This window comes from Topomyia yanbarensis, chromosome 3 (assembly GCF_030247195.1).
Source record: "Topomyia yanbarensis strain Yona2022 chromosome 3, ASM3024719v1, whole genome shotgun sequence".
NCBI classification, from domain to species: domain Eukaryota; kingdom Metazoa; phylum Arthropoda; class Insecta; order Diptera; family Culicidae; genus Topomyia; species Topomyia yanbarensis.
Window position 1 is genome coordinate 57159471 of NC_080672.1, and position 13176 is coordinate 57172646.

The window sequence follows — 13176 nt, forward strand, 5'->3', positions numbered from 1 at the left end:
GTGCGAGTAGGAAATTTGGGCTGTGAATTGAGAAATTTAAACGTCGGTTTTTGCCTGGCAGACGATGCGCCTCGTGCGTTATTCTTGATTGACTGGGCCCCAATGAGAATAGTTTTCAGTTCGGGTGTTGGCACAATTGCCCTGTTGATGGTGAGTCGGGGGTAATCAACAGAACGGTCGTTACGCGTGGCCACATATCTGCTGTTGTCTCATTAACACATAGAGAGGTAGAGTGCGAGAGAGTAAGAGCGAGAGAATTTGTGTGTAATCTCTTCAGATTATGTAATTAGTTTTCCACCCACTTACTAGTTGGATGGCTGTATATGGAAGTCAGGAGAAGTCGTCATTTTCGATTCACATACTTGACTATTTATTCACCAAACACTAAAACAACGATCAAACTGTATTTATAATCCATTTTATTTTATTTTCCTCTATTACAGGCAGCATCTACCGAAGAGGTGCCAGGAGATGGCGCAAGTTGTACCGGATAAATGGGCACATCTTCCAGGCGAAACGATTCAATCGGGTAAGTGAAAGTTTACTAACTGTTCCTTTCTAGTTTCCTCAATACTTCAGAGCTAGACAGATGTACTACTGTTCGATTTTCTTTTGACAAACGCAATTTTGGAAAAAAAATTGTTCCCAAACTCGTGAATATAGTGCCATGAGTTCTGGAACAATCACGTTTTTACATTACGAAAACAAGACCACGAACAAAAATCATGTGTTTTATAATTATGTTCCTTTTTCATTCAGTAAGATAACGCTTTTATTTGTGGAAATATTTGGTTTTGGTTTAGTTTCAGTCACGGTATCCGGCATTTCATTACCAAAGCGATTTTCAGTACGTGAACTAGTTCACAACTTTATGAACATTATTTGTAAAACCAAAGGTTGAATCGTGACTTTATTCGTAGATTTTGGAACATTACTCAGAGTCCGACTATGCGACGTGAACTGATTATTGATTTGTTATATCTTGAACATGATCTGGTTTTCGTGGTTGTGAAGTAGTTCGCCAAATCAAAACATATTTGCTCGTGAACTAGTTCATGAAACCTGGAATATTATTCATGAATCTCTTCAATCATCGTGAACTAGTTCATGATTTCTAATGTAATTGTCACAATTAAATAATCGTGTTCGTGAAATAGTTCACAAAATCACAAAATATTATTCATGTATACATGAACTGATTCCTGATCTCTAGCGAATTAGTCACAAGTCAAACAAACGAATTAGTCACAAACCACAAACCATCACAATGCATAAAACCATGAAATATTTTCTATGTATTCGTGAGCTAGTTCATGATTCCCTGTATAGTAGTCATGACTTACTATTCGAGCTCATGCAATAGTTTACAAATTTGAAAAATAATATTCATATATACGGGAACTGACCAATTATTCCAAGCGACTGACCATTCGTGCTCGTGAATCATGAAATTTTATTCATAGAACTGTTTACTGATTCATGATTCTCAATATAATAGTCACATTCGACCGTGTGTGCTTATGAAATAGTTCACAAAACCATAAAATATTATTCATCGATTCATAAACTAGTTCTCGACTAGTAGCATTCTTGAATCACGATCTGTGCTTGTGATATTTAGCAGATATCCGTAATCATTCTCAATTTTATGCAACTCTGCACCTGCTCTTGAAATTTCCACGTGAACTATTTCACAAAATTTGGGTTTTGTTATGAAATATCATATGGTTATGTTCAGATTCTAGCGACTAGTAATGGGCGCGAGCAGCAGATATAAGAAAACTATTGGGACCTCGAACATCATTCATTCAATAAAGTTCAATGTGATGTCTCTGTCGTGGAGCCATAGTACTCCACTTGTCAAATTCGAACGAAGCTCAAGAAAACAAAATCATGATAATGTGCATAGAAATTACGAAAAACGTGACTAGGATCCTGAAATTATGATTATAAATTACACAGCAAAAAAATCTTATAACTTTACGTCTTGCCAGATGCACATAAAACTAACGTCCCAATTCACAAAAATTTACATTTAATAACATGTAAAAATGTGAGTTGTTTGGCTTTTCCTAGGTCATTCAGATTGAGTTTTACATTAAAAGAGTCACAATATTTAGTTTTACATGTCTTGTGCTAGAAAAATCCGACATGAAACTCGTGAATAAAATATCACGAAAACGTGAACATATATCGTGACTAAAGCTCTGAACTCATGAATCTAAACCGTGCTACTCTGCCAGAAAAAAATCCGATATTACACTCATGAATAAAATATCTCAGTAACGTGATGGGAAATTACGAAAATCGCGACTAAGCTCCTGAAATTATGAACATCGTTTTAGTTGATATATTACAACCCAGTGCATCCCCAAAGTATGAGCAAGAATCATAACAAAAACTTAACTTGTCCAGGGAACAACCACATATTTTCATGAATATGAGTTTTATTATCCATAATTTTAGGAACTTGGTTACGATTTTCGTTAACCCATTATAACCCAGGGGTTTCAAAAAGTGTGCCAAATTCAGTGATATCTTCAATTCCACCAAAAAATGTATCAAAGATTATGGGAAAAATAAAATCACCGCTTAAAATGGTTTTGAGAATGAAAATATCTCGTGCAAAAAATTTCGTACGCTTAAATAAAAACAACAAATTTTAAGTTGTTTGACATATTTCTTCGGATTTTCTGATAAACAACATTTCTTTTACATCTGTATAAACGTTTTGTCACATAATGGAATTATTAGCACGAATTCAAACAATAAAATTCAATTAAATGTATTGCTTACTTTTTAGCCGCCATTTGCCCCAACTATTCACGGTTCAAAAATGTAAACAAAATTATAAAAAGTGGCAGTTGTCTTGTTTCATAATGAAATATGAGGTGCAATGATCCCATTAGTGCAATAATAAAGCAGTTAGATGCCAAAATTCTGCAGTAAATACGCGTTAAATGATGGATAGTTCTGCGTATGAAATTTCATACGCTAGGATATAATGGGTTAATCGTTCAGTTCATGATTTTTTATTCATAAATTTATGGACGATTTGTTTTCTGTGTGCGAACTGGATTTTTTTAGAATTCATTCTTGATTATTGTGATACACGTTGGGTCCGATTTTGGCAACAAGCAAAAATCTTACTGTGTGCCGAAAACAGAAAATGCTTTTCAGGTGTTAATAAATTTCCCGACGTCCCGTGAGAGAAGAAGATGTTATCTGGTGCCTAAGTCAAGAGCTAGAATCTAAGAAGGTGAAGTCAAAACGAAATTTCCTCAACTGCTTATATCATGCATGTCTCTGTTTACATAAATCGAAATTATAGCAAGTAAACAATATCTGTACTGTCTAGGCATGCCAAATCTGGTGAATTTCTGATCTGGAAATTTTTACTGACGATAGGGATACACTCTATGGCAGGCAAAGGTATGTGCTAAAACCAGGCCATGAAATCTAAAAACGTGTTGCCAAACAAAGGCGTTTTTAGAACAACCGTGTCCACTGATTTCGATAAATCTACTCCAATTTTCGAAACACAACTCCGGCATGCTAACCAGGGCTTTACCCGGCCACTGCAAACTCAACGCCCTCATGGTAACTATTGAGCGTGCTGAGTCATTTTCGTGTGATCTTTGTGAATCTGACTGTGGAACCTCATATCATCTGATATGCAACTGCCCGTAGTAGTAGCGCAATTGCGATTTCGAGTTTTCGGCCGTCCTTACATAGACGACACCGCGGTTGGACGACTGAAATTCAGAGACATGCCTAAAGTTTCTTATCCAATGCAGTAAAGAGCTTTAGGCTTACTCGCAGGCGTTTTGAACTACTTGTGAGTAAAACTTATCCACTGTTTGTTTTTGAGCTGTTATTTTTCCCACCTTTCCAATTCAATCCCTTCTAATTTCTTTCCGCTCAGGAAATGATGAAACGACACGGCAAGGCACAAATACCGGACTACATACGGGTAACGGGCCATTTGAGCCAATGTGTTTTGATTCCTGATTTCTGATTTGTGATGAAACCCGACACAGTTTAAAATCAAAACGATTTATTTATTTATTTAATTATTTATTTATTTAATTATTTAATTATTTATTTAATTATTTATTTATTTATTTATTTATTTATTTATTTATTTATTTAATTATTTATTTATTTATTTATTTATTTATTTATTTATTTATTTATTTATTTATTTATTTTTTTAATTTTTATTTATTTATTTATTTGGGAGCAGGGAAAAGAACCCACTGGAGCTGAATTTTGTTTTAACTCTTTCTCCAGGAGGCATAAAACCTCCTCATCTTTTATATCAACAGATAACAGACATCCAAATGATACATTTCGACACTTACAACTACAGTAAAAACCAACAGCACAATCTTAATAACTATGAACTAGCACTAGACTACAGCTAACAAGATAATGAGCACAAAAACTTTTTCTTGACGGCATTACGAGACAAATGAAAGTCGAAGTCGTTGGAGCAGCGATTGAAAAGACGACACATACTGACGAAAGGTCAGTTATAACCATAATTTGTTCTGGCTACCGGAATTCGGAAGAAAGGATGGGTTCAAAAGCTACGACGACGAATGTCGATGTCCAAAAGTTGTACTATATTTTAAATTAGATTCATACTAACACTCACTAACGCGATTAATTGCATCTTCTCTCATATAAACTCACAATGTCTCCCATTTAAACTTACAAACGCTCGTGTCCTTCACGATAACACAAACCTGGTCAAAAACGCGAACATGCAATTGCAATCATCTGCGATCTCGCCAACATTAAAACACCCCGGTAATTGAACGTTTTAGCACTTACAATTTTATAAAACGTGGTGTCAAGCATTAACCCACCGCACGATCATGAATCGATCTCGTCCGGAAGTATCTGCTTGCAATTCTAGCAGCCTATACTCATGCCTTTAGTTGGACCAATAAAAAATGACGCTCATATTCACTAGACAACACGTTCCATGGCGGCCATGACCGGGAACTCTAGTGAAACGAGAGAACTCACTCTCTTCTAGCATCTGAGCCACACAATGAAAATTTAATATCAGATTCACGGTCCGAGCGCGATTATTCAGGAAAATGCGTGGCCACACGGTTGTAGAAAACAATTTATACACGCGAAGTAACATACACGCTAACACACGCGACAAAAACGGTAACACACAAACGCTCGAGTCCTTCGCGATCATCAATTCACAAACACGGTCTCAGTAATGCACTAGGGTTCGTAGTACCGACCCATTTTGGCGAGAACCGGTACCGCGGTGCTGTAGCCTCCAGTACCGGTAGTACAGGAAAAGTACCGGTACTCGAATAAATGTAAAATAGCTTTTTATTAACAGTAAATCGAAGCGGGAATGTAAATACGTGTAGGTTGATCGCGTTTCCTCTCGGCATTATCGCTTTGCTGTAAATTGGTTTCGATTTTTATGCGTACCAAGGCTCCCAATTTCCTGTAAACTATGGAGTTTGGCTAACATTTCCGATCACCAAAAATTACGAATCGCTCCATTCGGAGCTACCCTAAAATTGTAAGCTATTAAATCGCTGTTCGTTCTTTTATAGATAAAGATATAAGCGCAAACCAAGTACAGAAATACAGACATGACTTAGATCACAGTTTTATTATGCGCCACCTAGTGAATAATTGGAACCAATATAATGTCGCTAATAAAAAAATCAAAACAAACATTTGCTCTTATGCTGGATGTGAATACTTTGAAATTAAGTAGAATATAGTTGATATGTTTTTTCGACCAAATAGTGCATATCATTCAGTACAACGAACGTTAGTAATATTTAACTTCTAGAATTATTATGATGATGGTCCCACCTAATTTCCCCACAAAGGCGTATACTGAACGATTTATCTAGGAGATAATTAAATATAATTAAAAGCCACCTTGCATACCGATATTTGGAAATGGGTCCCGCAATAGATTCCACATATTTTTCATAAAAAAATTACCGAAAATACCGGTACTGGCTTTTGTTCAGTACCGGGTATTACGGTGATAATGAGTCGGTATTTCCTAAATCCGACCTGTTTTAAAACCTCAACAGCATGATAGTCATCATTGCCGGCGTTCACGGGAAAGGATAAAGGATAAGGTAGACAGGAAGTGTTGATGCTCCACCTACTTAACGGAAGCTAGACGACTCATCAGACTCTTCCGTAGGTGTCGCGGAGTTGGTGGTTTGAAACGGTATAAGGTCTAGGATTCGCTCCAAGCAAGCTGGTTTTCGCTGGTACTAATGCCAAAAGATCCTGACTCCTGCGGTAGCAGACAAAGGGTTAAGTCGCCGGTAAACTCTAAGCTTGCTCATATGACCCTTTTCCACGCATTTCTAAACTTTCTTCCTTCAACTCCTTGCTCTCCCTTGAGTACTATGGCTATTAATATTGAAAAATATAGTTCACTTTTACAGCCCCTTGCTAATTGAATGTCGTTAAAAAACACAAAAAAAGGAAAATTGACTCGGATCACTATTTATTGCGACAGTATTCAGAAAAAATTTCGCTATTCCTTCTCTACGATATATTTATTGGGTTGAAAACTACCGAATGATAACACGCGCGACAAGCACGTTAACATACGGACGCTCAAGTCCTTCGCGATCATTCACGCAGCACCTATTCCCGCGATCGCGCAAACTTTACAACTTTCCGGTAATTAGGTTAACGTTGTAGTACTTAGGAAGTTTCAAACACGGTCTCAAACGCGAACTCACAATTGCCTGTGTTCGCGGGATCATGAATCAGTCACGTCCGGAAATCATTATCCACCTTAGGTCCATTCATTCAGTTGGACCAATTAAAAACATAAAGCTCATATCCACTAGACAACACCTTCCATGGAGGCATCACCGGGAACTCTAGTGCTATGGAAGATCTCACTTTCACGAAGATACATACACGTTGGCACACGCGACATTCACGCGATTGAGCACACTGAAGCACAAACGCTCGAGCCCTTCGCGATGATACACGCGATCGCGAAGTCTCTACGCCCGCGATCAACATCATTTCAATTATTTATTAAATATTTCACTCAGTATTCTCTATTTATTTTGTTCATTTGACTTAATTTTATATATTTTAGTCGTTTATTCTTTGGATTCATTTTGATGAGTTTATTCATTTAATGCATTTTATTCATATTTTTAATTTAACTTGTCTTATGTTACTGTTTTTATTTGGTACATTGTATTATTTTTTTTCATTTCATACATTTTATTCAGTCTTTTTTATTTTAATAATTTTACTAAATTTTTAAAGTCATTTCATTGAATATGTTAATTTCATTCAACTTTATTTATTCTATTAATTTTACAACTTTTCAGCATGATTTTTCAATTAATGAGCTGAACTAATTTGCGTTATGTAAAGAATGATTTGTTTAATTTTCATTCTTTAGATTTGATAATTTCTTGTTACTTTATGAAGATTTTAATTTCGTTTGTTCGATTGATTTTATATAATTTATTCAGTTCATTCGTAGTTTTATTCATGCAGAACTCAAACTGTGCTTATCCCACCTTAAATTGGTTTTATTGCATAAAACTCGGAAAATCGAACGATTTTTTTTATTTTTTTGAAGAGCATATAAAAACTTCTACGCTCTTTTAAAAAATCGCTCTAGAGTTAAAATGACCTAGTTGACTGTGGAAAAGGTTTAGTATTCCGCGCTGGTGAAATGTGTAAAAATGGTCGTCGGGGTGGGCGTAGCGTAGTTGGTAAATCGATTGCCTTGTACGCAGCGCACCTGGGTTCGAGTCCCGACCCCGCACATGGGGCTAGAAGATTTTTCTAACCCGAAGAGGCGAATGACCTTGGGGTTAAAATCTCTATAATTGAAATAAAAAAAAAGATTAAATGATTTTCACACGAATCTTCGTGGAAATTGTCAAAAAAGGAGCTCTGCAGAAAATTAGGCTTTTGGGAAGTAGCGTCCTGAATCTACCATTTCAAGGCCTATGTTAAACTTTTCGAGGTGTTGCAATAATTAATGAAGCTATTGCCATGTTTTATGGGTAATATTTTCAGAAAAGTTAATCCAAATGAACTCTTGTATAACCCTGCGAATGAAAAATAATTTTTATTGTTGAATAACAAAAAGATTTACAAAAACGGGAGTATCCCTTAAGAAGTAATAAAGTGCTAACCGATTCACTTTATATTTTTATGTAGCACTTTTAACCCTCAAAAAGGCAGGGGGTCTCAGAGGCCCGGCTTGTTACAGTTCTCTAATTTCAATGAACTTGCAATTTTAAATACAAATGATCGAGTGTTTTCGGGTTTTCGATTCTCTCACTGATAAAAAGACAAAAAAGAGGTTTTTGATTTCATTGGGTCTTAGGAGTGATGCTTTTTGAAGTCATAATTTTAGCTTGCCTTTTTGAGGGTTAATTTCTACTATTCACTTGTATCTGAGACTGATTCGCGTATATCGCACACCACTCATGTGAATCACCTGCGTCATATAGACATAATAAAATAAACTCGCCTAAACTAAAGTGTGAAGGAAATGAAAAAAATCAAAAATAAGTAGAAAAAATTAGAATTTATTTTGTACTAACAAGACAAAAGAATTTGATAAATAATGAGAAACAAATAAATAAGAACATGAGAGCGTTTAAAAAATCAAAGAGGATGAAAAATAAAAATAAGAAACTAGAAAATTAAAAAAACAAAAACCTAAATTACAAAATTTCGACTCAAACGATAACAGAAAAATTAGAATAAAGCAGTAATGTACAAATTCAAAGGATTAAAAATGCATAACATTATAAAAAGAACTAAATAGTAAAAGAAAAATGCAAATGATGTACAAAAACAAAAAAAGGATAGAAAGATTTGAAAATAAATAAAATAGCTGAACAACAAAATTTTTACATTTCATAAATTAAATAAGAAAAATTACAAGCAATTAAAAATAGGAATTAAAAGTTTAAAGAAAGTTAACCTAAAAAAAATAAAAATTAGGATAAATAATCTAATTTTTAAAAGTGATAAATTGTTTAATGACAAAACAAAGAAATACCTTTTTTACATTTAACGACATTCAATTAGCTAGAGATTACTGGGTAGGGAAAGTTGTGAAAATTAGAGCCATAGTACTCAAGTGAGAGCAAGAATGTGAAGTAAACATATCGGAAAACTAGTCGAAACGGTCGGTTGTCACGGTAAAGATGGACAAGTCTATCTATGCCAAGACACATGCTGGTGAACTCGGGTGATTCGTAGTTATGATGCCTAAGCTCGACCCTCATTAGCAGAAGACAAAAATTAAGCCCGTACGATATTAAGCCTGTTCTAATGACCATGCCACTTCTAGTTTTCCGATCTGTTTACTTCACATCCTTGCTCTCACTTGAGTACTATGGCTCTAATTTTCATAACTTTCCCTATCCAGTAATTATGTTATCACCTAATTGAATGTCGTTAAAATGTAAAAAAGAAAATGCGACTAACATAGTCGAAATAAAAAAGGAAAAAAGAAAAAAACAAAGAAATACCTAAACAATAAAAAGAACCGTGTAAATAAGAAGAAAAAAATCGAAAAAAAATTAAAAAAACAAGTAATCAAAATATAAAAAAAATTACAAATATCAAAAACTAAGAAGAATGATGCAAAAATGCAAAAATATAAATATGAAAACAAAATTAGAAAATGGACAAATAAAATTTTAGTAAATTAAGAAGAAGAAATCAAATTAAACCAAAAACATTGAGCAATCAGAAATTAAAAACAAAAACGTCAACAAAACAACAAAAACGTTGGATATAACAAAAGCGATAGGGAATTAAAAAACTAAACTAACACAATAAATAAGCAAGAAATTTAGAAAATTTCGTCTAAATAAAAAATAAAAAACGAGGAAATAATCTTGAGAAATAACCTTAGCATAAAGACAATTTTAAAAAATTGAGAATGAAAAATTAAAACAAAACAAAACTAGAAATCTAGAGATTAGAAATTATTAATTCATCATTAACTAAAAAAAATGAGAAATATCGAAATTGAAAAATAAGAAAGTAAAAAGTACAAAGCAAAAATCAATATTAAATATAAATCATAATTAAAATAAAAGGAAATAGGTAGACTTGGGCTAATTTGGCCGTAGTAAGGCTTATGAGCTATAGAGCTGGAACGTGCTAACCAATCTACGAGTATCTTTTCGTTCCTGAAAGTCTCTTCAATTGCACACATTTTTTCTCATGCGACTTTTCCGATCTATTACCGTATTGTGCATAAATAGTTTTGCGCAAAAGTACATCAGGTCCGATCCGGACCACCCATTTTTTATCGATTTTTAAGTTAATTCAGAGTTATTCTTATTTTTGTTTCACTCAATTTCGGATTGAAAACTGAAAAGATTTCTTTGATACGTGAAACTTTTTAGTAAATATACAATAAACAGTTTGGGGGTGGCCAAATCACCTAAAAGGGGGGTTACGAGCGAAAAGTTCGGAATCTGTCAACCGATTTGAAAAAAAACTTACGTTTTCGTGAACGCTTGCATCATATTGTATCAATGGCAAAAGCTCTGAAGTGGACCATCGCATGTTCTACAATTCACACACTGGCTGAACGAAATCAGTTGACACGCCAGATAATAGATGAATGATATTATCCAGCGGATTCATAAACACGATAATGCACTTTATTTAACAGCCAAGAAAATGATATATGCTATCCTTGCATTGGGCCGGAGTCTCGAAGGTTGCGGGTTCGAATGCTGCCTCTGGAGGAATTTTTTCACACAATTGCTTTCGCTTCATCCATCATTTCGATCTTTTTTCCCCGTTGGATACCTCCAAACAGTCTTAAATAAGGCAATGGCACTTACGTCAAAAACCAAATGATAGATTTTTTGCAGAATTTTTCATAGATCAGTTTTTTTTTTGAAAAAAAATATCAAAATATCCAAAAATGGAGTTTACTATTATGTTGGTCTATAAAAGATTCTGAGAGACAGGGATAACTTCCCAACTAGCAATAAAAAAGATTATGTGGTGTTTGAGGTCGCTGATTACGATTCTGATAACAGAATTTGAAAATTCAAAATAGCGGCTACACAATGGCAGCCATTTTTCGCGAAATTGGCGAAATTTGTTACAATGAGTATTAAACTCGATTCACGGATTTTTTTGGGTCACTGATTTCGATTCTGATATTATAACATTCGACGACGATCCGCTTTGATTCACCGATTTCTATACGAGAATCACCGTTATCATTGTGATCAGCGACCCCAAAAAACTCTAGAAGACGTTATAGGTCAATATAAAAAAACATGAAATTCATCCAAGCACAGTCGCCATATTGAATCTGTCATTTTGAATTTTTGCATTTTTGACGTCAGAATCAGGATCAGCGACCCCGAAAACCCCCTTGTAAGACGTTTTAGGCCAATATAAAGAAATATGAAATTTAACCAAGCACAGTCGCCATATTGGTTCCGCCATTTAAAATTTTACATTTTCGACTTCAGAATCAGAGTCAGACTCCGAAAGCCTCCTTGTGCGACGTTTTAGGCCAATATATAAAAAAACATAAAATTTAGCCAAGCACAGTCGCCATATTGGACCCGTCATTTTGAATTTTACAGTTTCGACGGCAAACTCAGAGTCAGCGACCCCGAAAACCTTTAGACCAATATAGAAAAAAAAAAAGCAAAATTTAGTAAAGCACAGTCGCCATATCAGATCCGCTATTTTGAATTATACATTTTCAACGGCAGAATCAGAATCAGTGACCCCGAAAACTCCCTTGTACGACGTTTTAGGCCAATATAAAAAAAAACATAAAATTTAGCCAAGCACAGTCGCCATATTGGACCCGTCATTTTGAATTTTACAGTTTCGACGTCAGAATCAGAGTCAGCGACCCCGAAAAACCCCTTGTACGACGTTTTAGGCCAATATAAAAAAACATAAAATTTAGCCAAGCACAGTCGCCATATTGGATGCGTCATTTTGAATTATACATTTTCGACGTCAGAATCAGCGAAAACCCCTTGTAAGACGTTTTGGGTTAACATAAAAAACATGAAATTTAACCAAGCGCAGTCGCCATATTGAATTACCATTTTGAACTTTACAGTTTCGACGGCAGAATCAGAGTCAGCGACCCCGAAAACCTTGTAAGACGTTTTAGACCAATATGGAAAAAAACAAAATTTAGCCAAGCACGGTCGCCATATTGAATCCGTCATTTTGAATTTTACATTTTCGACGTCAGAATCAGAGTCAGCGACCCCGAAAACCCGCTTGTACGACGTTTTAGGCCAAAATAAAAAAAAACATGAAATTCATCCAAGCACAGTCGCCACATTGGATCCGCCATTTAAAATTTTACATTTTCGACGTCAGAATCAGAATCAATGACCCCGAAAACCCCTTTGTACGATGTTTTAGGCCAATATAAAAAAAAACAAAATTTAGCCAAGCACAGTCGCCATATTGGATCCGCCATTTTGAATTTTACATTTTCGACGTCAGAATCATAGTCAGCGACCCCGAAAACCTATATAGCTAAAAATAACAAATCGCTAATCCAAGCCTACTGTAATTTTTTTTCTTCTTCCTCTATTTATTCCACAGAAAGCCTTCTGCGCGTTCTGTCACGACCGCATCTGGGGCCTCGGCCGGCAGGGCTTCAAGTGCATCCAGTGTAAGCTGCTGGTGCACAAAAAGTGCCACAAACTTGGCAACAAACCGTGCAGCAACGAACACGTGGAACCGGTATTCAAGGAGCGTGATGTAAGTACCCTACCTGGCTAGGTTTAGAAATCAGCGAAGTTCGAGAATGTTTAGCCGTTTTGTATTGACTTGAGTTGTGAGCTGCTTGTCAAAAGCAGGGTCAGGTACAATTGAACGGAAAAGGAGAAAAAAAAGATTCGCACACAAAAACTGGAGCTCATTTTTCGTGACTAAGCGTGGTGTTTCTTCCTTTGGCATTGTGTATATCAATGCGGGACGAAAAACCGCAAGTCCCATGCGGAAGAAATGCCGCATCCTCGGCTCGTGTGGGGGCATGGTTTCTAATAGAACATAACTCACAAGCGGGGGGCAGGGTTTGGTACACGTCGCAGCAACGGCGGGGTACGAACCGGTAATTGAATCGAATTGGAAATT

General features: G+C 35.5%; 1 protein-coding gene across 4 annotated transcripts in view; it reads left to right on the forward strand.

Annotated features, from left to right (window-relative positions):
- LOC131689676 (atypical protein kinase C) overlaps nt 1–13176 on the forward strand; it is a 481953-nt gene that overhangs the window by 375529 nt on the left and 93248 nt on the right. For all 4 annotated transcript variants that reach the window (XR_009305444.1, XR_009305445.1, XM_058974925.1 and 1 more), the window contains exons 5-6: nt 444–529; nt 12643–12801. Coding sequence is in view for 2 of the 4 variants with exons in the window: in XM_058974925.1 (XP_058830908.1) it covers nt 444–529; nt 12643–12801 (245 nt within the window). In the remaining 2 variants the exon portion in view is untranslated. The remainder of the gene's footprint in view (nt 1–443; nt 530–12642; nt 12802–13176) is intronic.